Source organism: Fringilla coelebs, assembly GCF_963513975.1.
Source record: "Fringilla coelebs genome assembly, chromosome: 20".
NCBI lineage: Eukaryota > Metazoa > Chordata > Aves > Passeriformes > Fringillidae > Fringilla > Fringilla coelebs.
In genome coordinates this window covers 509440-537234 of record NC_140046.1, presented here as the reverse complement: position 1 = coordinate 537234, position 27795 = coordinate 509440, and the positions used below count along the sequence as shown (strand labels likewise).

General features: G+C 44.1%; 1 protein-coding gene across 3 annotated transcripts; it reads left to right on the top strand.

The window, feature by feature from the left end:
* The first annotated feature begins 1723 nt into the window (after positions 1-1723).
* On the top strand, positions 1724-27698 carry PAFAH1B1 (platelet activating factor acetylhydrolase 1b regulatory subunit 1). Of its 3 annotated transcripts, none has more exons than XM_084219314.1 (11): positions 1724-1864; positions 15732-15940; positions 16359-16443; positions 17954-18028; positions 18875-19081; positions 19396-19564; positions 20431-20533; positions 21246-21474; positions 22730-22831; positions 23456-23612; positions 24172-27698. In XM_084219314.1, the coding sequence occupies exons 2-11, from the start codon at positions 15909-15911 to the stop codon at positions 24243-24245; spliced, it is 1233 nt and encodes a 410-aa protein (XP_084075440.1). In that variant the 5' UTR covers positions 1724-1864; positions 15732-15908; the 3' UTR covers positions 24246-27698. The 3 variants fall into 3 exon arrangements, with proteins under 3 accessions (XP_084075440.1, XP_084075441.1, XP_084075442.1); XM_084219315.1 differs by having other exon boundaries at positions 1724-1932; XM_084219316.1 differs by lacking the exon at positions 1724-1864 and adding an exon at positions 2078-2097.
* The last annotated feature ends 97 nt before the right edge of the window (positions 27699-27795 follow it).

The window sequence follows — 27795 nt, the reverse complement described above, 5'->3', positions numbered from 1 at the left end:
TTCAGCTGTGCTGGCAGCTGGGACTTCTTTTCCACTCTAGTATCAAGCAATGATATGACAAGGAAGGCCAACCGCAAAAGGAGAATAAAATGCCAGTGCCCTAACAATCTCTGGAAAATTCATTAATCCCCATGAACCAGATTTAATTTTTTGGGTAGATGATAATTATCACTTGATTACACACCCCAAAATACTTGAAATATTAGAATTTTGAGGCTGTCAAAACAGTTTTGTCTGCTTTGCAAGTAGATGGAAATAAAGCCAAGGTAATTTGGGTAACCATTTGAAAGTCTTCCCCTAAATTTCAGTCCCCTGTTTCTTATGTTGTCTGTGAAATAACCCTGATGAGTATCTGTGTTGCATAGGGGGTTTGCACAGCCTTGTCTTGTTTACTGCTGTACAAAATAAACAAGAGCAAGCCAGGGGCCAAGGCCCAGCACAGGCAAGGCTGACACCAGCACCCTCAGGTGCTGTGGGTACAAACACAGAGATCCATTAGGTAACTGCTACATTAGTAACTTCCACTGCTACTCGCAGGAGTAACCGATAGGACTGTGCAGCTTTTGATGATGAAATTTTCTGTGTCCCTTGAAGTTTCTTTCAGTTTTTACTATCTAGATAATTTTCCACATGGAATTTCCTCTTCCCTTGGGTCAGCATTTCAGAGAGCTGCGTGGCCCCACTCTCACCGCATTGCTGCCAGCGCTGGAGGTGGCTGTGGTCACTGTCCCTGGCCTGCAGGGCTCTGGCATTCTGGGCCAGCAGCAGGGTCCCTGCCTGGGCCTCTGCCAGCGCAGTTGGGAACTCACCATGTTGGGCTGTGCAGAGCTCCTGGGCAAGCACTGCTGCCCCTGACACGAGACTGCTGCGGAGCAGGGGGACTCAGAGCTACAAACTGATGGGAGAACCGTGCTGGATAGAGCTGCTCGGCTGCACGGGCCACACGGCAGCTGGGACAGGCAGTGCCAAGACTCTGCTGCGTCACCTCCTGTGAGCGCACGGGTTAAAGCGGCACCGGTCTGTGCCTCAGTTTACCATCAGGAACTACCATATTGAAATAGCAAACAAAGGACATTCTGGGATTTACCTAAATGGGGTTTGAAGATAATGTGAACATTCACTTCCCAGTGTAAAGTGCGAGTGTTTCTCCAGTGCCCCTGTGAAGGGGCACTGGGAGATGCACAGGGGAACCCCCAGAGCTGCCGTCACACGGAAGTGATGGACACAAAGGATCCGGACCACATCTAAACCCTGGTGAATCCAGATCCAAGGGACAAGGTCACTCACTAAAACAGCTGTCCCGGGAAGGGATTTCCGGGAAGGTACGTTCGGAAAGCACTACAGTGCCCGGTGCCTGTGGGAGGCCAGAGGCGATGTGGTGTACCCGAGGTGCCTCGTCTTCCCGGCGCTCGGTGACACCCGGCGTGCCCGGTGTTGGCGCGGCCAGTGCCACTGCTGCTGCGCCCGGTGTTTTCCCAGTGCGCCTGACCTTCGTGGCCTGCGGGCCGTGCCCAGTACTGCCGGTGCGTCCCGGACAGTACCCGCTACTCCCGGTTCTCCCGGGCCGCCCCTCAGGCGGGTGGCCGCGCGGTGCACGCCGGGAGACGCGCGCGGCACGCCGGGACAGGCACCCGGCGCCTCAGCCGCCCAAGATGGCGGCGGGCGTTCGTCCCCGCCCCCGGCCGCGCATGCGCAGCGCCGCGGCGGCCGCGCCGCTCCCGCCCTCCCTCCCGGCGGCCGCGGCGCCTCTGACAGCGCGGAGCGAGCGGAGCGTCCCCGAGCGTCGGGACCGCGCACCGGAACCCCCGTACCGGGACCGTCACCCCGCACCGGGACCCTGACGCCGCACCGGGACGCCGCGCCGGTGAGTGGGACAGGCGGATGGCGCCTGACCCGCGCAGCACAGAGAGGCGGCGGCGCTGGCGGGGCTCGGTAAGGCCGGGGCCCGCCGCCCCCCCGGCGCGCGGGCTGTCCCGGCCCGGGGCACGAGCGGCCACCGCTTTCCTCTCCGCTCTCCCCCTCCTCTCCCGCTCCCCGCCCTCGCCCCGCTCCCCCCCCCGCCTCTCCTCGCTCTCAAAATGGCGGCCGCGCCCGTTGGTGAGGAGGGACCGGGCGGGGCGGGGGGCGGCGGGGGGGCTGGCCCGGTGTCCTCCCCCCGGCTCGGTGTGGGGGGGGGCTCTGGGGGCCGGGGCGCGGCTCTCCCCCTCCCCGCGGATCGCGGCCCCGCTCCCGGGGTGACTCTGCAGGAAAACAGGGCCCGGTGGGAGCGGCGGGGCGGGCGCGGAGCCGCCGCCGGGCCCGTGTTCCCCCCCCACCCCTCGGGCCGCGCCGCTCCGTCCGTGACTTAGCAAATACCGGGAGGATGCGATGGGCCAGGGTAGATAGCGCTAAAATAGCCTTCAGGGACGATGGGCCTGGTTTGTACGCGGAGGGGACCCCGAGCATCCCTCCCCGGTTCCTGCCGGGGGTTTCCCCCTGTCACCCTCTCCCCGGGCAGGGCCGGGCGTCGGGCGATGGCCCAAATCGCTAGCGCGGCCGAGGCACCGAAAACAAGACGAGAATTAATAATCCAGGGAAAGGAGTAGGTGTTGTTTCAGAATTTGTCTCGCATCCCTAGTTTTCCTGCAGTGCTCAGCAGGGCAGCAGCGATAGGAGGTGGCTCAGACCTTCAGAACCAGCTGCAGTAAAACGGGGGAGGGAGGTCTAATCTCTCCTTCTGGGGGTCATATCTCTGCCTGGATGGCTGCAGGTGCACAGGCTTCCTGTGAAAACCTTATAATATTGCTTAAATCCTGTATTAATTGCTGCTCCCGAGGTTTTGTTTCCTCAGGAGGTTGGTTATACGCAGGCAGGGCTTTTGATGGAAGTTGGGGGGTGGGAGTGGTGCCTCCTTTGAAAAGTTTGGGGTTTGTTCAGTTCTGTGGGCGTGAGATTTTTTAAATTTTTTTTTTAAGGTGGATGCAATTAAACTTGACCTTTAATACCAATAATAATGTGACACCTTCCCTTTCTTTGCCATGGTATCACTCAAACCATTTCAATAGTGCTGCAGCAGTGGGCTTGGTTGGTGCAGGTCAAGTCCTTTCATAATGAATTGCCTACTACGGATGGGGGAAGGTTAATCTAAGCTATATTAAAAATCTTTAATAAACACCGTTTTAATATAATTAAATGTTTGGGCAGATTGACCTGGCTAGCTTATGTATTTTTGTGGTGATTCTTTTAAGTATATGTTCCTATGGCAGTATTGTTCATGGCATTAGGAGGTGGTGGTTAAAGAACCTCCGTTCAGTGATGATCATTTTGTAAATGATTGTGCAGCATTTGGCTGGTTTTCGGGAGAGGGAGGGTCTGCTGTCAGAATGTTATTTGCCCTTAGAGTCATTTTGTTAAATAGGAAAATTATGTTGGAGAACTAAACAAAGAAAATATTTTTAAACTGTAAGATGCATTGCAAATATCTGGCTTGTTCTTGGGCGTCTCGTTTTTGTGTGTTTCTGTTGCTGTTCCCATGTTTGTGGATGCTGTGAGCAGCCATTGAGCAAGGAAGAGACTGGGTGGAGTAAGGAGGCAAAGCTGCGAAATGGCTCGATTACCCTTTCAGAGCTTTTTTTTCCTCCCTTTGCCGGGGTGGAGGAATACTAATTGCCGTAACAATGAAGTCTCTTCTTTAGGGAAGAATCTAATGGTGCAGGAAGCTTCGGAAACGAAACAAATCTCACATTCTGTTCTGAGACTGATTTTTCTGCAGGGTGGATTTTGATTTGTCTGGCAGTGAGAAGTGACCAGTTACTGTTGCAAAGCCGGATTTTTTTTTTTGTCTGATAACCGCTTCAATTTATCCACTTAGATATACACTTGTTGAATTGATTTTATTTACACTTAAGATAAGAATTGCAATTTTTGTGCCGGTGTTTTACACACAAGATTTTCTGGAATCTAGAGAAGCCTCTGTATTGTGGCTTCATGCTGTTATTTGTTCATGGAACTTCTTGGTTAGAGCGGATTATGGGTGGGCACACAGAAAAAGACAATCCCTGGTTTCTCTGGTGACCACAGTGGAGTGACCGCTGTCAGTGTACAGACTGGATTGCCTTGCCCTTCGTCATGTGCCAAGCTCTTGTAAAATAACATCTCAGGATTTTGGAAGTCCTTTTGAGCACTGTAGCTCTGTAAGAGCATTGCTGTCCCTCTTGGGTACTACTGCTTAAAGTTGTGTGGGAAAAGCCTTTGAACAAAGGATTTGGGGAATACAATAGGGATTGGAGGAAGCACCTAGGAAGGGCTGCCTATGGAAGTGCTCTCCTGTTCCACACAGTGCCTCATGGCATTCCCATCTGATTTCAGTGCTGATTGGAGCAAGTACAGCATTGAACATGGATGGTTCTGAAGCAGGCTGAGGTTTTGCTTTTTCATGGGGGTCTCACAGAGATGGGCATACAAGAAAGAGACTGCTTCTCTTAGTATGCCCAAAATTAAAATAAGGGGCAGTGGTTTCTGCATTATTTCTAGTTCATTCACTTGGAGTAGATGTTCTAGGATTCAGTGGCTGCATGAGCCAAATGAGTCTAATGCTAAGTCTTTCTGGCTGCACACAGGCTCTGTCTTGCCTGTCCTGCTGACCCCTGTGCCTGTCCTGGCTCCTGTGCTCCTTCCAGCCTGGGAGCTCAGGTCTTTGCTCTCAAATTGCTGTGGATGGGACAGCTCTAGAATCAACATCTGCTGACTGCCTTGTCCAGTACTGCAACCTTGTCTTCCATGAAGAACTCCATAGCCCATGTCCACCATTAATTGTAATGTATTTACGCTTCTTGTGGAGTATTCTGGGCAAACAATAGCTGGACCCCTCTGCCTCAGGGTAGCTCAGGTATAGACTGCATATGTTTCTAAGTTTTTTTACAACCCTCTGTAGCTGCCCTGTTTTCCTGAACTAGAGGGGTTGGAATTATCTAGTACGAAGGAGAGTGACATTGGAGTAGTTTGGTTTAGGTCAGCTCTCTTCTACTTTGGTGAACTTCAGGCCCATTTTCTAAACTAAAGGCAAAGATTGGGAGAGCAGCTGAAGCATCCATGAAGTGGGTGCTGAAATAGTTGTGAGGCTGAAAATAAGAGCTGTGTAGGCCTAAATTCAGGAAATCAAGAGGACAATAGAAATCCGTAATTATTAGAAGTAGATAATAATTTCAGATTTCCTATAGGGTGCGGGGGAGTTTCCAGTCTCTAAAATGTAATTTGTGATGGCAACTGAAGGTCTTTCCCAAGGATCAGAGCCATGTGTGTTGATAGAGTGGTGCTCGGACTCTCCTGTGGGGTTTGTTGCAGAGAAGTCGTTAAGTTATGCACTGTCCATACTTGCAGATCTGTCAGTGACGTTACAACTGGCTCCTCTTTCTCCCTTTTACAAGAGATTGCATATCATTGGCAGGACAACCTGACTACTAAAAATGTATTGCACTAGTGAAGCCTTGCCTGGGTTCAGGCGCTTTCTCAGGAGCTACTTTATTACCTGACATGAGGGAAATGGGGCTCCTAATGTGGCATTTGAGGGTTTTATTCATGGGTGATGTTGCTTTATCTTTTGATCTGCCTGGCAGAATAGGCTACACTTTAAGATTTTAGAAGTAGGCGTTTACACTAAGATACAACCTGTTTAAAATCAATTTTCAAGTACATAAAGCTGTTTCCTCAGAATTCTTACTCTGAATGCTGTCCATGCTAGGGGACTGTGAAGGGCTGTGCTTTGTTGGCAGGATGGTGCTGCCAGTGGGGTGCAGAGGTGTGGTGGAAGCTGTAGCTCTGTCACATCAGCTTAATGGTGGGGTTCTGAGCCTAGATTGGGTTAAATATCTGGTTTTCATTTATTACAAGTTATTTTAGAACAAAACTTTTCTTCATTCCTACCATGTTCTAAGACCTACTGATGAACAGTACATATTAAAAGCCTTGGCAAGAACTAGGATTTTGTCTGATGAGGAACAGAATTCCAGTTTACCCTGGAGATGCCAGCTGCTGCAGGTTAGCCCAACAGATCTGTATTGCTAACCTGTATCTTATCCCAGTTGTTTAAAAAAGGGCCTTTTCCTCTCAGTTGAGGCAGGACCTGGATGAGGCAATGTTTGTCTCATTCATAACGTTTAAAAGTTTATTCTATATTCTTTTTTTTTTAACCTCCTCCTCTCTCCTTAAGGGATTAGATAGGTGTGACTTAGGCTCTTTTGCTTTTAGTTCACTATCTTGGAAGCCACCTATCATTTCACTTCCTGCTAGCATCTGCTGTCAGGAAATTTCAAAGAAAAATGTTATGTACGAAGTAAGTGTATGCTGAACTCCATTTCCTTGTGACTATAAACATACAATCCGTTCAAAACTAATGTTATGCGCAGCGTTGTCACACTGACCAATACTAAGAGCACCGATGCATGTATAACTATGTAAAAAAATCAACATTATTAATTCAAAGTACTTGCTAGTTAATACATTTGGAATTATTTTTGCCATTTCCTTTTTAATGGTCCTGCTTCTGATTGAGTTCTGCAGCTTGGCTTGACTGCTTGTGGACTTTGGATAAGGATTGTGATTAAATGAATGTAATAAATACATCGTTATGGTTGTGTTTTTGTTGATTCTGGAATCAAAACCTGGTATTTTTTACTAGTAACTACTTGCTGCATCCTTGAAAAGGTGTTTCCAGAGATGGGACCATCCATGGTTGAGGTTTGTAGGTGGTGCAGCAGCAGTGTCTGTCCTGTAATTTCCTTGGATCCGTTGCTAAGTAGGTCCCTGCTGAGGGAGTTGGTCGAAGGCTGTTCAGAGGCACCTCTTGTTCTGGAGCTGGTTGGTGACTCAGCTGTCACACCTCTTGTGAGGTAGGTGACAGGCTCTGTGGCGTGGTGCTGTACTGGTTTGCATCTGGGATAGCGCAGGGGCATTCATGACTGAGATTATTTATACCTTGCTTCTTATATCCATGTTAATTGTTCCCATTGTGCTCCAGAAACCTTAAGTTCCTTTGGTTTAATTAGACCGACAAGTGTTTCCCCCCCCCACCTCCCCCCGAGATTGCCTCTGCCTTGTTTTTCTACTTAATGCTAAAGCAAAGGTGTTACATTTATCCCTCTTTAAGACTAAAGGAAAATCAGCTGGACACAGCTAGGCTGTTTGCTGCAGATAAATGACTATTTCTTCCATAACGAAACAACACTGGCAGCTTGTCTTGTGCTGAGTTCACCTGCTTTTTGGGGTGAAGAAAGAGATTGGATAAACAATTTGGTTTGTCTTTGCAGTCTATTAAGAGGATGATGTCATTAATGAGTGTCTGTGTATTTTAAACAGATGGTGTCTGTTAAATCAGTAATGGTAGAAGTTTCTGGTTCTCTCACGTTCAGCTCTGTTTTAGAGGCAGGAGTGTAGTAGGTGAAGGTGGGTGATAAGAAAGATGAGACACCTTCTACCAGAATCTTGATTTCATTATTTTTGGTACTAGTGTCATGAAAGGTTGAACACTATACCCTATAATAGAATAAGATGTTATAGATCTTAATTATGATGAGCTTTTTGGCTTTCTTCCCCCCCTCTGGGCAAGTGAAACCATTTTCGGTCGACAAGATTTGAAAACTGATAAAGGACCAACAGTGTTCTCATGATTGAAGAGTGGAAGTTCTGTCTAAGTTCTTGTTTGGATTTCTTTGTGGTTTATACCTTCCCCTGTTTCTAAAATATTAATATAGGTGTTCCTTTAAGTTTTCTTCTGGATATTTTGCTTTATAAATTTAATCAATTTGTGGTTGTTTTTGTTAATATCACATTGCCAGGATAACAGGCAGTTTAATGATTGAATTACTTAAATTTGGTTATAGTCCTGTGACCTCTTTTACAATTATAAATCTGTTACTTAATTTTTCAAGCCAGAGAAGTATGGGAAGAAAAACTGAGAACAACAAAGTTCAAATCCAGTGCATGGCTGCTGACAGACATATCTAAGTGCAGCACTCTTCTCCTTGTGGTCTAGAATTGCTATCCCAAAATGTGTATGTGTTGTTTGACCTAGCAATAATGATACTGAAAAGTACCCTGCTGGAGTCATCCAGCTGACCCTGACGTGCTTTGCTCTGAGCAAGTGTGGAGTAGCAGCATGTAACATCGAGCCCATAACAGTACCCCTGCCTGCTGTCCTACTGCTCTCACAGTACCCTGAGCAGCAGAGTGGGGACTGCCAGGTCAGAAACCTTCTCACACATTTTAGGGCTTTATTTTCTACTGCAGCCTGCATTCTTCCTGTTATTGGTAGCTAAATTTACCTGCATTTTCACATAGAATTGAACAGGGAGGTTAGAAGAAGGATGTTTTCCCTTGTTTTCCACCAAAGCCGACACACAGACCTCAGGCTGCAGCTCTGACCTGGAGGAAGCTCAAAGGCTCTAAAATGAGATGGTATGACAGTGTTCACTCAAGATGTTTCTCCTGAGAATTAATTGTATCATGCTTCTATCAGAATTGCAAAACTGAAGTGATACATAGTGAAAAAATGTCAAGATTGAATTAATTTAAAGTCTTCTTTTTTTAAAAAAATATTTCCCAAGCAAATTTGGCCCAGATTCCTCAAAGTCATTTAGTGTTGGGGCCTGGGAAGGTAACGAGGCCAGAAATGTTTTGTTGTTTTACAGTCCTAGAGGTGGGTAGTGATTGCCAGTGGTGTGTTAAAAATTAGCTTGAAATAATATGGGAAAGCAGACAGGCATAGGAGTTGATTTCAGAATGCACAGGCGTTTCTTTCAGCAGCATGCTGCATGGAGCACCCAACTTGTTCTGGTTTGTAGCATCTTGATGGCATTCTTTAGCTTTATTTTTCAGATGTAATTGCAACCTGCATTCCAAGTCTTTGGAACACAGGCACTATATCTGATCTGCCTACAGATTGCTTTCTGGTTCCCCTTGGATTTCATGCTGAATTATTTTCAGAACTAAACTACTGTATCAGGTTTTTAGCAAAAGCTGTAAAAGTAGGTGAAATGGGGAAGAAAACAACCACATTTTTTCATGTTAAAAATATATTTCCTTTGATAAACCTGTAACTGAACTGAAACGGAAAATGTTTTTTATGAATTATTATAAGCACTGCACAGAATGCTGTACTCTGTGGATACTACATTGATGTATCAAAGAAAGTGTTGACCTACAGGCATTTTGAGACTTCCCTTAATTGCAGAATAACAGGCTTACTAAACATATGAATTAAAAATAAGGCTCAGAGTTGTAATTCAGATCAGATTTGTTTCTTGTTTTGTTTTTCCCAAATCAGATAGCTGTTGGAGCTCACTTTGTCGTAATCCTTCAGCCAGCTTTACTGATGTAGGCTGAAAAGTGGAAAAAAGATTAACCCAGCTCATAAATGAGTAGCTTTCTCATATTCTCCCACTCATCCCTGCTGGCTTAGCAGGTGATGGATTCCAACATTTTCTAGGATAAGGTCTGTTTGCTGCACTAAGAGCAGCTGCTTGACTGTGCCTGGGTGATTCTACTGTGGATGAGCTTTCCTGCAGTAATGGGGGGCAGGATGGAAGCAGGAGAGTAACTGAATTATTTTACTTGTTACTGTTTTTCTTTCCTATCAACAGATACAGACATATCTAGGAACCCTTTTCAGGTCCTGATAGTTATGCCTAGGAACCATGGATATATTACTTCACTTCTATGGAATTTGGTTTTGGGTACATTGTGTAAAGAATTGTCCTATTCTGTAGCTTGAGTTTGATAGAGCAGCTTTTTGCTTATGCTTTTAAAACAAAATCAGACCCATTAAAAATGAGTTTAAATTAAAAGGAAGTTTTCTTTTATACTTGGTAGAATTTAGCAACATAATCCAGAGGTGTAAGAGAACAATTCGTGTGGTCTAGTTCTTCCATAAGGACTGTAGCTCTAATTACCTGGGAATTACTCCCAAATAACCCCTTTAAGTTCTCTTGTTGATGTTATGAAACAGGATACACTATCGAAGAACCTTGCCTGTGCCAGCCATGTAGCAAGAGACAATGCAACAAGAGTTTCTCCTTTAGTAATGCACAAATGGATCCTTTCAACTTTAAAGTATTGTGGAATTTAATTCTGATTATATCAATTCAGTTACTCTTTTTGGTGGCCTTTGGTTTTCACAAATGACTGGCCTTTCACTGGGATTGTAAAATTAGCTGAAGAGAGGGAGCTAACTGAAGGAGGATTTTGCATATATTAGCAATGCAGAAATAAATTCCAGGAGTTTTCTTTGAGGTTAAGAAACCTTTTAAGAATGATAGAATGTGTTAGAGGAACCACTTGAAAGTTGCTAGCATGTAAGTGGACACTTCAAAATGTTTTAAGTTTTATATGGGTTATCGATATTTTAAATGATAAGTTAAGATTTAAATTGGAACTTAAATGTGAGTAATAAAAAATTCTTAATTGATTTCACAGTGTGAACCCAGTTTTGTGTTCCTGATGCTGGTGACGGCTCCTATGCCTTTTTTACACAAAATGCTTTGTATTAGGTGTGCCTTGGCTGGCAGTGTGCAAAAGTGATGTCTGATTTTGTTTCCTTGAATAAATGTTCTTGGAGAATATAATTTAAAATGTTGTCATAATAATAGGGAAAAAATGATCTTGTAGCTGAGTTAACTAAAGTATTAGAATTCTGCAAAAAATATACAATTCCTAAAGCACAGCAGTGTTGATCTAAAGCTTTCTTGAGCTTTCAAAGCTGCACTCTGCTGGTCTGTTCTGTATCTGTGGATGCTTTAGCTCTGTAATTTGTGCCATGGATCTCTTCTTATTTTTAATATAATGAGCTACAGTTACATGTTTAGTGTACATAGCTTGATTTTGTGGCAAAGACAGTTTATGGAGCCTAAGCAACGGTGCAGAAATTGAATTAATTTACTGTTAAATTACTGGGGGAGCCATGGACATGTATTTGGGATATGCAGTACCATGAGGTTGCTGGACAGCAGCAGCAGAGTGAACCTGGGGTGGTGGTGCTGGTGTATGGAACAGTTCGCTGCTGCTGCCCGTGTCGTGAGCCAAGGAATGAAGCTGATTTTTGGTCTTCTTACATCTCACTGTGGTAGCAGAGCACTGCCAGTGACAGAGGCGCTGGCACAGCTGGGTTTGCTGTGCCTCACTCCTGGGGCTCACTAAGGGTGAGGGGGATCAGAGCTCAGTTGGGAGTGACTTCAACTGTGACTTTTTCTGAACAGCAGAAATGGGCACTGTTAGTCAGTTGAGCCATTTTAGGGGTTTGTTTGTGGTGTTGGTCCTTAAAAGTGTTTTTGACACACTTGATGGGAGCAAACAAAGGCAGTGGAGAACCTTGAGCCAAACTTACTGGCAAAATCCTGTGGAAGATGCTGAGGTCTGTTGTGGTGGTGGAATTTGGTGGTAGCTAAGGATACACTTCTGAAAATGGGGATTTGGAAGGGCTTAGGTATATAACCCAAATTGTAGTACTATTTAGCATCCAGTATACTCTGCTGAACAAAATCATAATCTCTGAAGAAATTTACTGACTAGATTTGATTATTTTTTTTCTGTGTACAGAATAGATACTTTTAGGAATTTTAATTCCAGTAATTTTACTCTTGCTTGATGCTGGTTCTGGTAAATGAACAAGTATTTTTGTCATGTTGACACTAAAATGGTGATGAATTAATTTGATTCCATAATCTGTTTCTCAGTTTCATTTGGAGAATACACATAGAAAATATTTAAGTGTCTCCTGAAGCAAGTATGAGCACAGTCATAGAAATACCTACAAGCCAAGGTGTATCATTTGTGGGCATAACATACCATGAGCTGAGGGGAATCTCTTGCCTAAAATTAATTATTTTTTCTCTACCTCATTGCTGTGACTGAACGTGTAGCTATTGTGCTTGGATACCTCCTGTAGAGCTGTCTCAGCTAACAAATGGAGCTGAACTTGTTTCATTTTGCTGTTGGTGCATTTATGAATCATTTGCAGGTCTCTCATTAAGTTATTGTGAAGTTTTCCAGTAATCTAGGAAGCACTTGAAGCACACTGATAGGCATCAGTGGAAGAAGGCAGTGTTTGAAGCCAGGAAGCAGCAGCGGTCTGTTGAATCCTCGGTCACCCTGGGGCAGAGGGTGTGCAGAGGGTGTTCCTGCGCGGGTGCGCCGAGGGGCGCGTGCTCCCCAGGTGGCACCGGCGGGGCAGAGCCGGGCCTCGGAGCCCCTGCGCTGGCAGTAAGCGTGTCCTCAGTGTGGTGAAGCTCAGGAATCTTTGAACCCCAGTTTAGGAAGAAGGGGGCAATGGTCAGACATGAAGAGTCAGAGGGTCCCATTTGTTTTTATTTTTTTTGAAATGAGAAGGTCAGAAGTGCCTGTACTGTGCTGTTTTTACCTTCCCTTACAGGTGAGGGTTCTTCTGCTTTAAAGGTATTCCTGCTCAGTTTGTTGCTCTTCATCAATAACTCTCTCGTGCTTTAGAAACTTGTGCAGGGAAAAATTCTGGCCTGTGATGATTCTTGGCTGTCTCTTTTAAAATTAATTTATTTTTAAAGGTTATGCTTTAGTATGCCACCCTCTAGTCCTGCAGCACCAAAGGATTGAAGTAGGTCTGCTCTTTGTACTGCTTTGATGTTTCTGCCAGTCCTGAGTACAAAAGCTGATTTGTAGCTGAGTGGAAAGGTGGGCATTTGGAATGAGGTGCAGTTGCTTGCTGAGGACGTTGCTGTTAGTGGAGCTGAGGAGTATGTTTTGTATAGGTAAGGAATGGTTTGTGTTGTTCTAGAAAACCGTGCAGGTCCTGTGCTGCCAGGAGAAGTGAGAGGCGCCCATTGCATGTGTCGTACCTGTGCCAGCAACAGGACTTCCGCCAGCTCCCAATTTTAAAAGGCTTACAATGACACCTGATCTTGCTGAGAACACCTGTAGCCCTCTGTTACTGTCCTTATGCAGAGGCTTGCCACTTGGTGCTTTTGTATATGCAGACTATTGATAGGGAATCAGATAGGTTTTAAGTTAGAAACTACAACTTGGAGGAGTATAAGTGAGTATTAACAAAAGGCACATCCTGGTTCACACTAAATGAGTAGCTGTTACTCCATGGATGGCTAAGTTCAGTGTGCTTTTTCCTGTATTTAATAGTGGACAGAGTAAAATTCTCATGCCAAGACACCTTTTCTTTCAGAAGAATATCTAACTCTGTCTTGACACTGCCTTAATATGCTGATACAAAGTGACCATTTTGAGGCAAGATGTAATGGAGTGGTGGCAGTTCTTTGTGGGTTGTTTTCGTTCCCCAGGGTTCCCCCAGAGCTCTAGCTGCCTCTGGTGGCTGAGCTGTTTGAGGGTAACACAGTGGCGACTGATAGGTGATGGAGGAGGACTGGTTAGTCTTGCTTTGCTGAAGCCTGTATGTCACAAAGTCTGCTCCATCTGAAAAAAAGGTAGTTCACATAGGTGTGTAATTAATGGTGGTTTTTTTGGGTTTTTTGGGTTTGGACACTTCTGCTTGAGTGGGTTCTTTGTGTGGGGGATTTTTGTTTGTTTTGTTTTTTTTCTTTGTTTGCAGTGGGCTTTGGTTGTTTTCCTTTTGTGTTTCTGGTTTTGTCTATGAAGGGGGCAGTCCTAAAAATACTTCCCCTTCTATTCAGGGGACTTTGTAGTTAAAAGTTAGGAATGCTGAGCAGGGTGCTTGGAACAGACCCTTCTGGAGGAGCGAGATGCTGTAGATCAGTTGGTTGATGGCTTTGGCTCAGCTGTAATTTGCTAATAGCAGGAGTAGCTGCTTTGCCATGTGGCTACTGGAATTTATCTAGTATTAGTATCTGTTTCTTACTAACAATTCGGAGTTAGATTGTGGAGCAGCCCAGGTGTTGGGAAGTGGATATGGGATATGGAAAAGTTTGGGGTTACTTACCTTTTGACAGGGAAAATGCATTTCTAAATAGATGACATGTGAAAGATGGCCTTACAAACACAGTTGCTGTTATTTTTAGACAAGTGCTATAATTGGATCTCCCAGATGCCACTACAAAATTGATGAGATATTGGGATTTTTTTACTGGAGTCCGTGCACTGGCACTGGATTTGCTACGCATTCACTGCATAGTGGCAGTTGATAATACAAATCCCACCTTCAGATTTTCCCTCTGGCAGGACTAGAGGCAGATTTTGGACGTTTCTCTGTTTGCGTTGTGCTGCTGGGCGCTGCCGGCAGCCCTGCCGTGTGTTCGGAAGTGCCCGGTCCCGTTCCTCTGCCCCTGTCGGGCCCGAGCCCGGTTCAGCACCGGGTATCCCGCGGCGCGCCCTCTGCGGGCGCCTCTCAGCACTGCAGCACCTTATTTTTGATGTTAACTGCATTTCCGTTAATTTGCATGTGGTACTCTGCTCTGTACTGAGCACCGGACAGATCTTGAAACCCAGTTGTCTCTTCACCTGGCATGAATTGGGTTATGGGACAAGAGGAGGTGAAATGCTTGCTTCTGTTATCTGAAAGGATGAAGCCTATGCTGTTAGTTTTCAGCCTAATTGTTTCTGAAATAGCTATTGGGGAAGAAGTTAGACTAATTAAATGAGGCATTGCCTGTTCAGAGTGTTCCTATTGTAACTGGCATGCAGGCAGTATTACCGTGTGCAGCATTTAATGTGGAAGATCCGCCAACAGGGTGGGACCAAGCAACTTGCTGCTTAAGCTCATTTTGAAGCAGACAGCAGGACCTAGATAGGTTTAGAAAGAAGCCTCTGATCCCCTGTGATGAATAAGTAGCCATTAATGATACAAGCTTAGTATTTTCCTTACTTTTTTCATAGCAGGCTATTGTTTAGAGGAGGCTCCTTACTGAAATTGTTATTGAGCGGTGATACTGAAGTCAGTGTACCTGTGTGTCTAGGGAGGGGCAGAGGTGAGGCAGCAGGAGCGTGCAGTCCTCTAGCAGTCGGTAGAAGGTTTACAAACCCACCTGCTGTCTCTCAGCCTCTGTGCATTGCCTCAGCTTATCTCCGTGCTGAAGGCTGGTTGGTTGGTCAGACTTGCTGAGCAGCCTGAGTGAATGATGAGTTTTGTACAGAACCTGCCAGGTGTGCAAGAAGTGCCATTTCAGCACTTCCCATGGTCGTGGTGCTCACAAGGTCCCTGCAGTGCAGAAAGCAAAGGCAGTGTGGGTTTGGTGATGTCACTGTGGCAGAGGTTGAAGCTGCCCAGTTGAAGCAGGTTGTGCACTGAGAATGCTGCAGTTCATGTTTCTGAATCAAAGGATACTAACAAGTCTGTGTTTTGGAAAAGCACAGCTCCACTGACTTGAACTTCCTCGAGCGTGTCAGGTTTCAGCTGTATCCCGAATTGGCTGGCCTTGCCAGAGGTGTTGTGATTGCTCCACTGCCTGAGCCCAGCTGCTGCCATGGGCCTGTGGCAGCTCTTCCCATGGTAATGGTGCCACTCTGATCAGATTGGAGGACTATTTAAAAATTTTCTGTGCCCTAAACATGGGTGAGATGAAGTATTAACTTCAAGTAAACAAAGAAAACAAGTATTGTCTCTTATTCAAAGGTTCTTTGAAACTCCCTCAGATGGTGGTATTGGAGTGGGAAAAGTCATTTGTGTGCTGCAGTTGTGTAGCACTGTAGCTGCAAGGGCCCCATCCTGGGGTAGAGCCAGAGTCTTTAAAGATGGATAAATCTAAGAAAGCTACCTGAGGAATGCTTGTTTCAAGGAAACAAATGATGTCTCTTTATCCTCCTTGTAGATGGATTGAATCTTCTGTGTTGAATGCCTCTGGATTTCCTGCTGGGTTTCACATCTGAGGAAATACTTGTGATTTAAGCCACTGTGGCAAACTGAATTGTGGATCCTGGGTTCCCAAGACTTTAGCTCTTGAGGAGAAGCCGCTGCTCGATCACGTTAACCTGACATCTCAGCCAGAATGGTGCTGTCACAAAGGCAACGAGATGAACTGTAAGGGATCATTGTTTTTAAGTTTGTGTTGCATTTTCGTTAAACTTCAATTATTAGCATTTGTTTCAAAATAGATTTTAGAGTGTCTCTGTTCACATGCCCTTTAAGTACTGTGTATTGTGGTTTGGATCTCCCTTTATTTTTGCTAGAACTGATGGTATTTGAAACTAGAATTGGGAAATGATGAAAATATAATTTCAAAGTTACTGATGGCATAAAAAATGGATTCTTCAATTTGCAGTAAGCACATTGCAATATAGGCTGCAATCTGTGAATTCTACATTTATCTTGAGTAAATTCTGGAAATTTTTTGCTGTTTGACTTTGTAACATATAAAAGGATCTGATCAGAATGCACTATGTTCTGATGACAATATTTCTCTGAATCCTTAAATTGTATTTAAAATGCTGTTTTGTAGAAATCGAGCGATAGCAGATTACCTACGTTCCAATGGCTATGAGGAGGCATACTCGGTTTTTAAAAAGGAAGCTGAATTAGATGTGGTGAGTTCAGTCAAGATTCTTCATTGTATTTTAGTTCAGAAGTCAGTTTTATGGCATTTGCATCTGTTCTAAACCTCTGTGTCTGTTACCTACCTGTTAGCTCAGACAGTTTCAGAAGTGAAGATGATGAGCTCACATGCTTATTGCCTTACCAGAAAAGGGAAAAATAATCACTGGGTGAGTTGACCATTTCTGAGCAAATGGTTTTATAACCAGCTTTGAAATGGTCTGAGAGACTGTGCAACTTTGGAGACTGACTCCACTGGGCATCTTTAAGAAACAGAAAGACAAAACTGGTTTGCTTTTGTCCTCTGCTTTATCATACAGAGCCAATGTTGGAAAATGCCTTTGAGACTTGAGTTGGATCAGGAGTTAAGTCATTGCCTGAATCTGTTGCATACCTCTTGGGTAACCATGTAGTAGGAGGGCAGGCTGAAACAGTTCATAGAGATTCACCATCCAATAAGGCCAGGTTGGACAGGACTTGGGGCAGCCTGGTCTAGTGGAAGGTGTTCCCTGACAGCAGGGGGGTGGAACAAAATGAGATTCAAGGTCCCTTCCGACCCAAACCAGTCTGTGATTCTGTGATTGTGTGGCCAGCTCTGGTAAGCAGCTCTGTTTGCTTAGACTATACAGATGCCAATGACTCAGACCAGTCATTTCTTGCATCTTCATGCTGTTGATTTGCCTTTGTCACAGATAATTTGATACAATTTTTAACTTTGCCACCTATTAGCATAGGAGGTGTGCATTTCATATGGCTACAGCTGGATTGAGTTGTAAACTTCTGTGTGCTGGATAAATTCTCTGGATAAATCCTTGCCTTTTCTTTGTTACATATCTTGCATTGTTCTTTTTCCAAAATGCTTGAAGTTTGACTTATTTATTTAATAATAGTAGCAAATTGGAGAAATTAGGTAGAAATTACAAATCAAAATACCATACTTGTAATTGAAAATCCTAATATCATTTCCCTATCTGCCTTATCTATCAGCCTAATTTAGTCTCCTCTTCCCAAAGCTTAGGAAAGCAATCTAAATAGGTTAGATGGTCCTGAGGGAAAGAGAAAACACAGTTGCTTAAAGTTTCATGACTTTTATGCAACAAAATGTGATTTGGAGTAGGATATATTAAAGTGGAAAGAAAAGGTAAAGGCTGAAATGATATGAGTAAATTGGAATGATAGATGTGTAGCTCTACAAAGAGAGATTTAATTTTTGTATGGATTATTTGTGCAAATGACTCCAGCTTTCACAAGTGTGCCCCTATAGTAGATAACATCTGTCTCTGACCAAGGTAGTGAGTCTTCAGAGCTTTTATCTGCTGTGGAGTAAGTCTTGGCATGTTTATTTTCTGATATCTGTTATCTTCATCTCATTTAGGATTATTGTAGCATGAGACTGTAATTTTGTAAATGGAGAGGAAGTGCAGCACTTAGTTACTTCTGTGTCTCTCATGTTTGTTTTTCTGTGTTGCTTTTCTTCCTCTTTCTTTGAATGCCTCTTTTCAGAATGAAGAGTTAGATAAGAAGTATGCTGGACTTCTGGAAAAGAAATGGACATCTGTTATAAGATTACAAAAGAAGGTAAGTAGAGATCTGCTGGATACACACATATAAAAAGTTAGCCCAGAAAGCATTCAGCACTGAACATGCATGTGCAGTCCTGAAGCTGGAGAGGCAAGAGGTGCCCTGAGGCAGTCGGTGAGCAGGGAGATGGAATCGCTGTGTGCAGAGGGTCAGGTTGGGCTGGAACGGAGGAAAAATCAGTGCTGCCTGTTGTCTTTGGCCATGGCCCTAGAGGGAAGGAGCCATTAGCTCCAGCGCGTTCCAGTGGGGGATTGTGGAGTACAAAACTCTTTTTAGTCATGCTTCAATGGCTCAAGAGTGTATTAAAAGCAAAAAAACCCCTAAGATCAGTGCGTTAACAGCAAAGTCCTATCTCTTGTGCAGGTTAATACAGCAAGGGCTTATTAGCCCTCCAGTGTTTCTGTTGTTGGTTAATGTCTGTGCTAGCTCCAACAGGATGCAGAATTCCTGCAGCAGTAGCATTCCTTTTTGTTAGCACAACCTTCTTTGGTAGTTTGGCACAATAGTAATTCAGATGTATTTGTACAGTGTGTGAGTAAAGGGGATTTTGTAGAACTTTTTTCCCCTGTGAAAATATTTGGGAATTTGAAAAGAATAAATGATTCATTATTAAATTATTAAGAATTAATTATAAATTATTAAAGAATAAGCTATAAATTATTAATTTAGGTTTGATTTTTAAAACCAGTGCTACTGAATGTTGGCTATCAGTTTCAGTCCATGCAATCTTTGCTTTGCTGTGAGTTTTGGAGTCAGTTGTTATTTGGATTACTAATGAAGAAGGTGAATTAGGTCTTGTATAAAACTGGAAATGAAAGGTCTCTTTAAAATTCTTACACTTAGGTAATGGAATTAGAATCGAAGCTGAATGAAGCTAAGGAAGAATTTACATCAGGTGGACCTCTTGGTCAGAAACGAGACCCTAAAGAGTGGATTCCTCGTCCTCCAGAGAAGTATGCATTGAGTGGGCACAGGAGTCCTGTCACTCGAGTCATTTTCCATCCAGTGTTCAGTGTTATGGTCTCTGCTTCAGAGGATGCCACAATAAAGGTATGTGTGTGCTCCAGACAGCTGCCTGTGGAATAGGTGACATCAATACAGTGAAACTTGTTCTCTTGCTGGGCTTATAATGCTTAAACTTAGCTGAAAATAGTTTTCAAAATGCATGAATTCAGTTAATTTATAAGTAACAAAATCACATAAAAAGAAATTTCTTTTTCTCTACTGTTCAGCTTTTTAGGGCTGTCTTTTGCTTGATTAATTATTGAACAAGGTGCCAGACTGGCCTGCAGAGTGCAAACGGGAGGCTGGAGAAAACAAAGAGTAGTGGGCTGCTGCTAACAGGTTGTCTGTTCCCCTGTCAGGTGTGGGATTATGAGACGGGAGACTTTGAGAGAACCCTGAAGGGGCACACAGACTCTGTGCAAGATATTTCCTTTGACCACACTGGCAAACTCTTGGCCTCCTGTTCTGCTGATATGACCATTAAGCTATGGGATTTCCAGGGCTTTGAGTGCATCAGAACTATGCATGGTAAGGTATTAAGGGATTGATTTAGCAGTCTGTAAAGTGAAGAGTTTTTTTGGTTTTTTGTTTTAATCCAGGAAAACTGCTGATGTGGAAAGGAGTTATAGACCAGAGTGTATTCCATTGATACTTTGAGTGCTCTGTAAATAGGGGATACATGCAGTATATATGGAATGAAATAGCATCTTAAATCTACTATGCATGATGGTGTAGGAAGCATCTCATAATGATACTGAAATAAAATGACAGTTAGAGGGATTTTAGCTTTAAATATGAAATGCTTGCTAGACAATAAAACTGCCTTCAAATCAGTGAAAGATTCCTTCCTTCAGCCCCCAGTTCCTGATGCAGGGCTACAGGAAAGGAGGAGTCAGCACCAGATGAGTTATGGCTGCTCCATGTGGGGTTTGGCTGCATGTGTTTGATCACACAGGAATGTTCCCTTTGCACTAGGTTTGAAAGCCATAGGAAAAATGAGAAAGTACAACACCCACAGCTGTAAGATTCTAAGATTAACAGCAAATGGGTTTTATAGTCCTATGTAAGAGCTTTTTTCTTGCTTTGAGGATCATATTTTAGAAGGGGTGAGTAGAAATAGAGAATGTTTGAGACTTAAAAAAATAAACACCCACCTACAGGTATATGCAAGTAAACAAAAAGCACCTTTAAGGATGCTCAGTGTCTGGACTGTGTGGGTTCTAAAAGTATGAATGATTATTTCATAAAACCTCAAGTTTACATGTAAAGATTATTCAATAAAGCATGCTCTGCCACTGTAGCTACTTGACTAAGATAAAAAAAAAAGTCAAGTCCTGTGTGCTCTGTGAAAACTCTGCCAGTGCCGCTTAATAAAGGCTTTATTTTGTTTTTAGGTCATGATCATAATGTTTCTTCGGTAGCCATCATGCCCAACGGAGATCATATAGTTTCTGCCTCAAGGGATAAAACTATCAAAATGTGGGAAGTCCAGACAGGGTAAGTGCACTTGTGAGCAAACAGCACCAAACAGAATAAAAGCGAGGAGAAACCACTGTGTGTAGAAATGGGACACAGGAATCTGAATGTCAACAGGCACTCTTTGAATTGAGAAATTATGTTCTGCTATTTGGAGTAATTCACTGAAAGATTCTGTCCCAGTCATTAGGCAGAGGAGTTTAGATGTTAATACTGACTAATTAAAGCTAACTGGCTTTGTCTTTCTAGAGGCTATGAGGGTAGATCTCTAGCTCATGACCAGTTAGAAAATAAATTCACTGGTTAACTGTGAATTTAAAGGGAGCATATGTTACCTTTTTTGACACAGATCACGTTGTCTCCTGATTTTTTTTTGTCTTCTTGCTTGTTTCATTTATCAGTTGTCTCTCTAATAACCTAAATGACCTGTAAATCTCTACTTGTTCTTAAAATACTTGTTTAATGCAAGTAGTCATGTCAATTTAATTTTCCCCCAAGTTTCCTGTTTTTTGCCTTAACAAGTTTTAGCTAGCTCCTAGCTGCCGCTGCTTTCTCATGTCAGCATCCTTTCCACAAACTCCTTATGGCGTGCTCCATCACCTGCCTGGAGGAACATGTGTGCGCTAAAATATTTTATCTTAACCACTGAGTTGGTGAGGTGTCCTCACATTTCCAAGGCACGTGCAGGGGGTGATTGCGCCGGCGGCTGAGTGATGCTGTGTTTTTTGCACAGTTACTGCGTGAAGACTTTCACGGGGCACAGAGAATGGGTGCGCATGGTGCGGCCCAACCAGGACGGCACCTTGATTGCCAGCTGCTCCAACGACCAGACGGTGCGCGTGTGGGTGGTAGCGACAAAGGAATGCAAAGCTGAGCTCCGAGAGCATGAGCATGTGGTAGAGTGCATTTCCTGGGCTCCCGAGAGCTCCTACTCCACCATATCAGAAGCTACAGGATCAGAGGTAACATTCCTGGGCTGTTACACAAGCGCGCACAGGGAGATCTTTGTCCGTGCTCTGTGTAGCACTGAGAGCCGCTGAGCTTTGGGCTCAAAGGGCCTGGCAGGTACAGCAGATGTATGAGTACTTTTGTCCGAGTATCTTAGTGTGCAGCTAAGCCCCGTCTTGGCTCCCAGGATCCAGCTTTTGTGTTAAGGACCTATCCTTGCACTGGTGAAAGTGAACTTCAGGGAGATGCTCTGTTCAGGGAGGGGTGAGAGTGGAACTGCTGTCTTGTACTGAAGCAAAGAAATGTGTAAAGCAGCTTCTCTGGCAGAATGTGAAGTTTATAAGGATGCTTAGCAATTGGAAGGTAGAGGGGGAAGAAGCCAGTCAGGAATGCAGAATGAAGGTGCCTTGGGTACTGATACCACTTCTAGTGAGCCTCAGGAAAGGCTAAAGGACAGAAGAAATTTTCGTTCTAAGGATGTTAAAATGTAGAAAAAAGGAAATAGAAATAAGCTTCAATTTCTAGTCATGCCCCCTGCCCGGCATTGCTGTTTTGCCCTCTGCCTCCAAAGGCCATGGACACCCCAGAGGAAAAGTAGCCACAGTGAACACAGGAATTTAACTAATGATGGCTTTTACAGGTTATTTCAGTCAAATGTTACTTGAATCGCTTAAAGATCCTTATAATCTTTTGATTATAAGTAATAAAAACGAAAGTCCATGTGTCCTTCCTGTGGCCATATGGACTCTGCAGTGGTGCCTCCCCTGCCCCCTGCTGGTGGGATCGGGCACAGCCCGCAGGGGAGCACCTGCACACCTGGGGCAGGTGAGAGCTCGGCTGGTGGTCACACCGTGCATGGACACACACAGAAATCACTTCACAGTCGGGAGTTTTCAGTTCTTAACCCTGCTTCATTACATTTTGTGAAAAATGTGAACACAAAGGTATGTGTGAGCTGCGTCCTCATCCCGAGATGTGGCGCTTGAGTTGTTAACAGAGGATGTCTTGCAGTAGGAAAGTGTGTATTCAAAGTGTTACTTGGCTTGTGGAATCGGCAAGCAACCATTTCTTTTCACAGATTGTGTAATTTTCCTAGCATTAGTACCAGTGCCTGCGACCCAGCTTTGTTAGTGTGGGTTTACTCGCTGTAAGCTGTTGTATGATCTGATTTTGGTACTAAACAATATCACTGGGAAGGGATCTGCTTCATTCCTCCTCTTGCTGCTTCCATCCTATGCGTACCATAACTTAAAACATAATTTTCTGTAGACTAAGAAGAGTGGCAAGCCTGGGCCTTTTCTGCTGTCTGGATCCAGAGACAAGACCATTAAGATGTGGGACATTAGCACTGGCATGTGCCTTATGACACTTGTAAGTCCATTGGTGTTTTTTCTGGCAGTCCTAGCTGCATATGTACAACCAGTTTTAATGAAATGTATTATCCTGCATGTCATGTTTTCAAGAGAAGCCAGAGTTATAATAATGCAAATGCTGGAAATACAGTTTTAATGGCTTCTATGGTTCAGATCTTGTTGTTGCTAAGAAATACTGACAATCTCCAAAATCATAGTGTGAATGCGGTACTGTGGTGTAGGTTCTGTTATGAGTAGCTTGGTTTGTTTACAGAAATGCCGTTTATGATCTGAATTGTGTCTTCTGTGAAGTATCATGTTGTTGTCACGTGTGGGACCTCCTGCAGGCCATAGCCTCCTGTTCCCAGCTCAGATTCTGGCTGGACTGGGTGATGCTGGGGGTGGAGAGTAGAATTGCTGCAGATCACATGAGGACTGCTGTTTGTTTGCCTTCAAGTACAGGAACTTGCATTGTTGGGCGGACTGATAGAGGTGTAATAATAGAAACTGGAGATAAGCTGTGAGGTCTCAGGAGCTCGGAGCTGTCCTTGTGGGGCCAGGCAGGGGTCCCTTAATGTGCCGTAGTGCGAGGTGTGGGATACTCGGCTCTCAGCCTGCTCACTGATCTCTCCTTGTGCACAAGGTGGGCCATGATAACTGGGTACGTGGCGTCCTCTTCCATTCTGGGGGAAAGTTTATTTTGAGCTGTGCTGATGACAAGACTCTCCGTGTCTGGGACTTCAAGAACAAGCGATGCATGAAAACCCTCAACGCGCATGAACACTTTGTTACCTCTTTGGGTACGTATTGCTCCCTGTGCCAGAGCTGCTGCTTCCCCACTGGTGCAGCTGAGCACCAGGCTGGCATTCACCTTGGGGCCCTAGTGGCACCTTGGGCTCTCTGTGTAGAAGAAATGACCTAGAAATTAACTCCAGTTTCTAGTCAAACCCCCCACCCATGTGAGTTGTAGAGTTTGGAGTGTGCTGGATTTTTCCACTTCTGCTGCCAGTGTTGCTCATGGATAAGAATGTTTTAACTGACAGGGAGTTCTGGAACCTGTCACCAGAGCGTGCTGGCACGTGGGGAGGGTTCTAGTGTCAGTACTTGCCCAGCAAAAGGAAAAGTAGGTTGTGCGCAACATCAGAAAAGAGTTACTTTGAATTCCTGGACATTCCTAATTTGTGTTACCAGATCTTGGTAACAGCATGAGAGAATTTGGCTACAGAAGTACAGCCAGGAGCTTTGGAATTTAGCGTTTGAGCTCGTAGAATTCTTTTGAAAAAGCAGTGCCATTCAGTGAGAGTAGGAAATGCTGAAGTTCTGGGTTCACTGGTAACGTGAGCTTTTGTCTCCTGGCAGATTTCCACAAGACAGCCCCGTACGTGGTGACTGGGAGTGTAGATCAAACAGTAAAAGTGTGGGAGTGCCGCTGATGGAGTTCACAGTGACCCCTTTTCCTCTGGATGCACTCAGATACCATGGTTACCCATTGAGCTCTGTTTAAATAAATATTGTCCTTTCATGTAAATTATTCTGGATGTAGATTGAGCTTATTAAATGTTACACACAAAGTATTCATGCATGGTGAATCCAAATTGTATACTGTAAATTTACATACGTTGTCTAGAAGTACCATAGGTTTAAGAACATGGGCTGGCATTGGTCACATCAGACCTGAGAAGGCAGAAGTGGGATGATTGGAATAGGGCACTTAACTGAATAGTTGACAGTGTCGTTATGTCGGATAATTATACCTGTTTTTCTTTCTGCTGTCTGTTGGTGCCTGAATTGGTGACCTCATTTGGGAAAAGTTTTGTAGGGCTCTTTCAGAAATGTGTATCTATGTAACATCACTTAAGTGTGCTTAATAAATCTTCTCTAAGAATACTAGATAATAAGGCTGCAATTCAGAATCTTCTGAACCTTATATGTAATTAATGGAAATTAATTAAACTCTGGAATATTTGTCATGAAACATTTGCCAAATCAACAGAAAACATTTGTTTTGGCCTCCTATCACGCAAGGGTTGGTATATTTATAGAACTGACTGTAAACCTGAAATAAGACAACAAATCTTAGTCGCAGCTGATGTGATAAATGTATTTATTTTTTATTTGGTCATTCAATGGTTAAGCTGTGCTGTTAAACTAAGTTTAAATGGTTTATTGTTTGGGTTTTTTTTATGCTAGACGAACTTCCAGGAGGAGTTGTCCATCCCACTAGAGTTTAGTGATCCAGTTTCCAGTAGAGCTTCCTCTCCCAAATGACTGCCATGGTCCAACTTGCTGTTTGCTTTCCATGTTTGTTAGAGATGTGCAATTCCTATTTACACAGCAGGATCAAAGGACACTTCCCTCATTCACTGGCAGGAAATTGGGGTATACAAAAGTTTTTTGGTTTCCTTAGTGCCTCCTTGGACAATGAGGTGATCCTCACCTTGGCAATGTGGCTCCAATTAAAACATCCTGGGGTTTGCAAGTGGAGAAAAACCTTGGGCTGCAGCATTGAAATGCTTTAAAGGAAGCACTAAGTATCTTGAGACTCAGTTGACAATGGCAGGTCAGATCCATGCAGGCTTCTAAAAGAAAGATGCCATGAACAAAGCCCACACCCATCTGTGGGAATGATAATAAACATTAAAACCAAACCCAAATCCTATCAGCAAAACCAGCCCAGCTCAGTTATTAGTATTTATGTTGTTTGGTGTACACAATTTTTAATTTGCATATCCCTAAAGTTACATATTTTGACCTGAAATGAATGAAAATATTATAAATTAATATTTTAATCAGCATTTTTGACAGATTCCATTGTAGATAACCAAGAATTACAATACTTATCAAACTAACCAGGTGTTTTTAAAAATCAACTTTAAAATTGACAATACAATGAAGTACCAGGCTCATGTTTTAACAGGTGAATTTGTGCTTTATTTTATTCCTTTGGTTTAATCCATGGCTTTTAAAATGTCCTTTTAATGCCCCTGAGAGTCCCTGACCAGCATAGGGTGGGCTGGAGGGCGAACACACTGCACTGGTGAGGGGGAAACTTCCACAGTCAGCCCAGAAGGACCCTTTGTTCTGTGGGAGGAGCTGGATTGGGGCGTGGGATCCTCTGGGAAGCGGTGGAGAAAGTGGCGTTCTGGTCTGGGGGTTTTCAGAGGCAGTTTAAGATCCAGGCTAATCTCTTAAATCCAGTGGTTTCTGTCATTCTCAGTGTGTGTTGCTGCATAAGCATGCACCAATAAAGTCTGTTTTGTTTGTTAGCTGCTTGGACTGGAAAAATTTGCTGCTTTTTTGTCCTATTGGAGAATTCCAGATACACAAATAGTGCATCTTAAATCCCTCCATGCATCTGCAACTGTAAAGTTATAACATCTGTTTAATTCCTGGTAGGACCTAGAAACTTTATTTAAGTCTAAAGTAAACCACCCTCATGTACATAATTCAAAACCTGAATGAGAAATTAAAGGTACCTGTGATGTGGAAGTTGTCTACTGCATTTTTTCCCTGTAGCAAGGACGCATTTACCAGGCCACCTGGCCCCAGCGCTGGCAGCAGTGTCACTGCTGTGTGAGACTCAACTCTGCTCCTGTGCAGAGGGAGCCTTCTGGGCAGCAGGGAATGATCTCAGGGATGGTCCTGACTGGACTAAAGCTGAAGCCCTGGCTGGAAGGGAGCCACACCGCAGGCGTGGGAGTGAGGGGGACACTGGGACATGATGTGGAACTGTCCCCACTGTTACTGTCAGCTTGTGCTGTGCCTTTGCTGTGATCAGATCTGCAACAGTGAGGTTACTGGGTCAATAATGAACTAGATGCAGTGGAGGGGGTGAGAGGGTCACTGGTGCTTTGGCACTTCCTGACTAAACCTGGCAGCACGTGCCAGGACCCAGCTCTGGCCTGTCACCAGGGCCACTGCAGATCCCTGGGCTTAGCCTAGCCTGTGGCATGCCACACGGGCCAGAAAGTGCAACATTTTTTGTGGTTTAGATAGAAGCTGAGGTTGGTGTTTTATACCATCTTGCACTTTAGAAGGTGAAACAAACCCATCCTGCTTTTGTGTGTGGGCTGACCAATGTGTGCCCGGGACACTGAGGAAAGGAAAACAACCCCTGCTTGGCAGTGAGTGGGGACTGTGGGCATGGGGTCCCTGCCTCTCCTCTGCCGCTTCCTGACCATGTGAACTGCCTGAGAAATCACTCTTAGACAGCTCCTGACTTCCCTGAGAGCTGTTTAAAAGGAAAAATACTTTGTTTTCGTAGACAGTGGTGGCTTGGTAATCCTTTAATGATTTGAATATTGCAAATGCTGAGTTGAGTGAAGGAGAAGCGCCCTTGGAGTGAGCTGTTGTGTCCAGCTGTATATAACGTCCGTGTATTAAATCAATACCGAGAGTCCTGTAGCAAGAGCACGTGCATAGAGGGGTGGGATGGACGGGGGGGAGTGGGGGGGGTCGCGTTGGATTTGCAAGTCACAACTGGCGTTAACTGGCCTTTTTATCTTTCCACTGTGTCATGTAAGTAGCTGCTTTCCTGTCCTGCCTGTCCCTCAGGCTTCCCCGAGTTCATTCTGAAGAGAAGTTAGCAAAATTCTCACGCTTTAGAGTCGATCCCGACATCGACGTGAAGGCAAATGTCAGATGTTTGTTTGAGCGCTGTTAGAGGTTGCAATTGGAGAGAACAGTTCCCAGGCTGTAGGAGTTAACTGAAGCATTGACACAATTAAAACAAAATCGGTAAAGGAATGTATATAATACTGCTCTGTGTTTTACAGTAAGATTTGTTGCTCTCAGACTGTGTAAAACAAAATTTATTCATGTTTTCTGCATATTAAAAAAATCTTATTGTACCAATTGGTAAACTATTAAATGCATATAAAACTAGATGTGGTTTTGTTTCCTTGGATGCAAGAATTAAAACTATTTTGAAAAAAAGCTATTGGTGTTTCACCCTCAGATTGTGCTCCCACCTGCTTTGCCCTT

Excerpts from the sequence above, each read along its gene's own strand:
- PAFAH1B1 (XM_084219314.1), top strand. The coding sequence starts at position 15,909 with ATGGTGCTGTCACAAAGGCAACGAGATGAACT. Across the intron at positions 16,444-17,953 it reads AGGAAGCTGAATTAGATGTG|AATGAAGAGTTAGATAAGAA; the intron begins GTGAGTTCAGTC and ends GCCTCTTTTCAG. Across the intron at positions 23,613-24,171 it reads ACACTTTGTTACCTCTTTGG|ATTTCCACAAGACAGCCCCG; the intron begins GTACGTATTGCT and ends GTCTCCTGGCAG.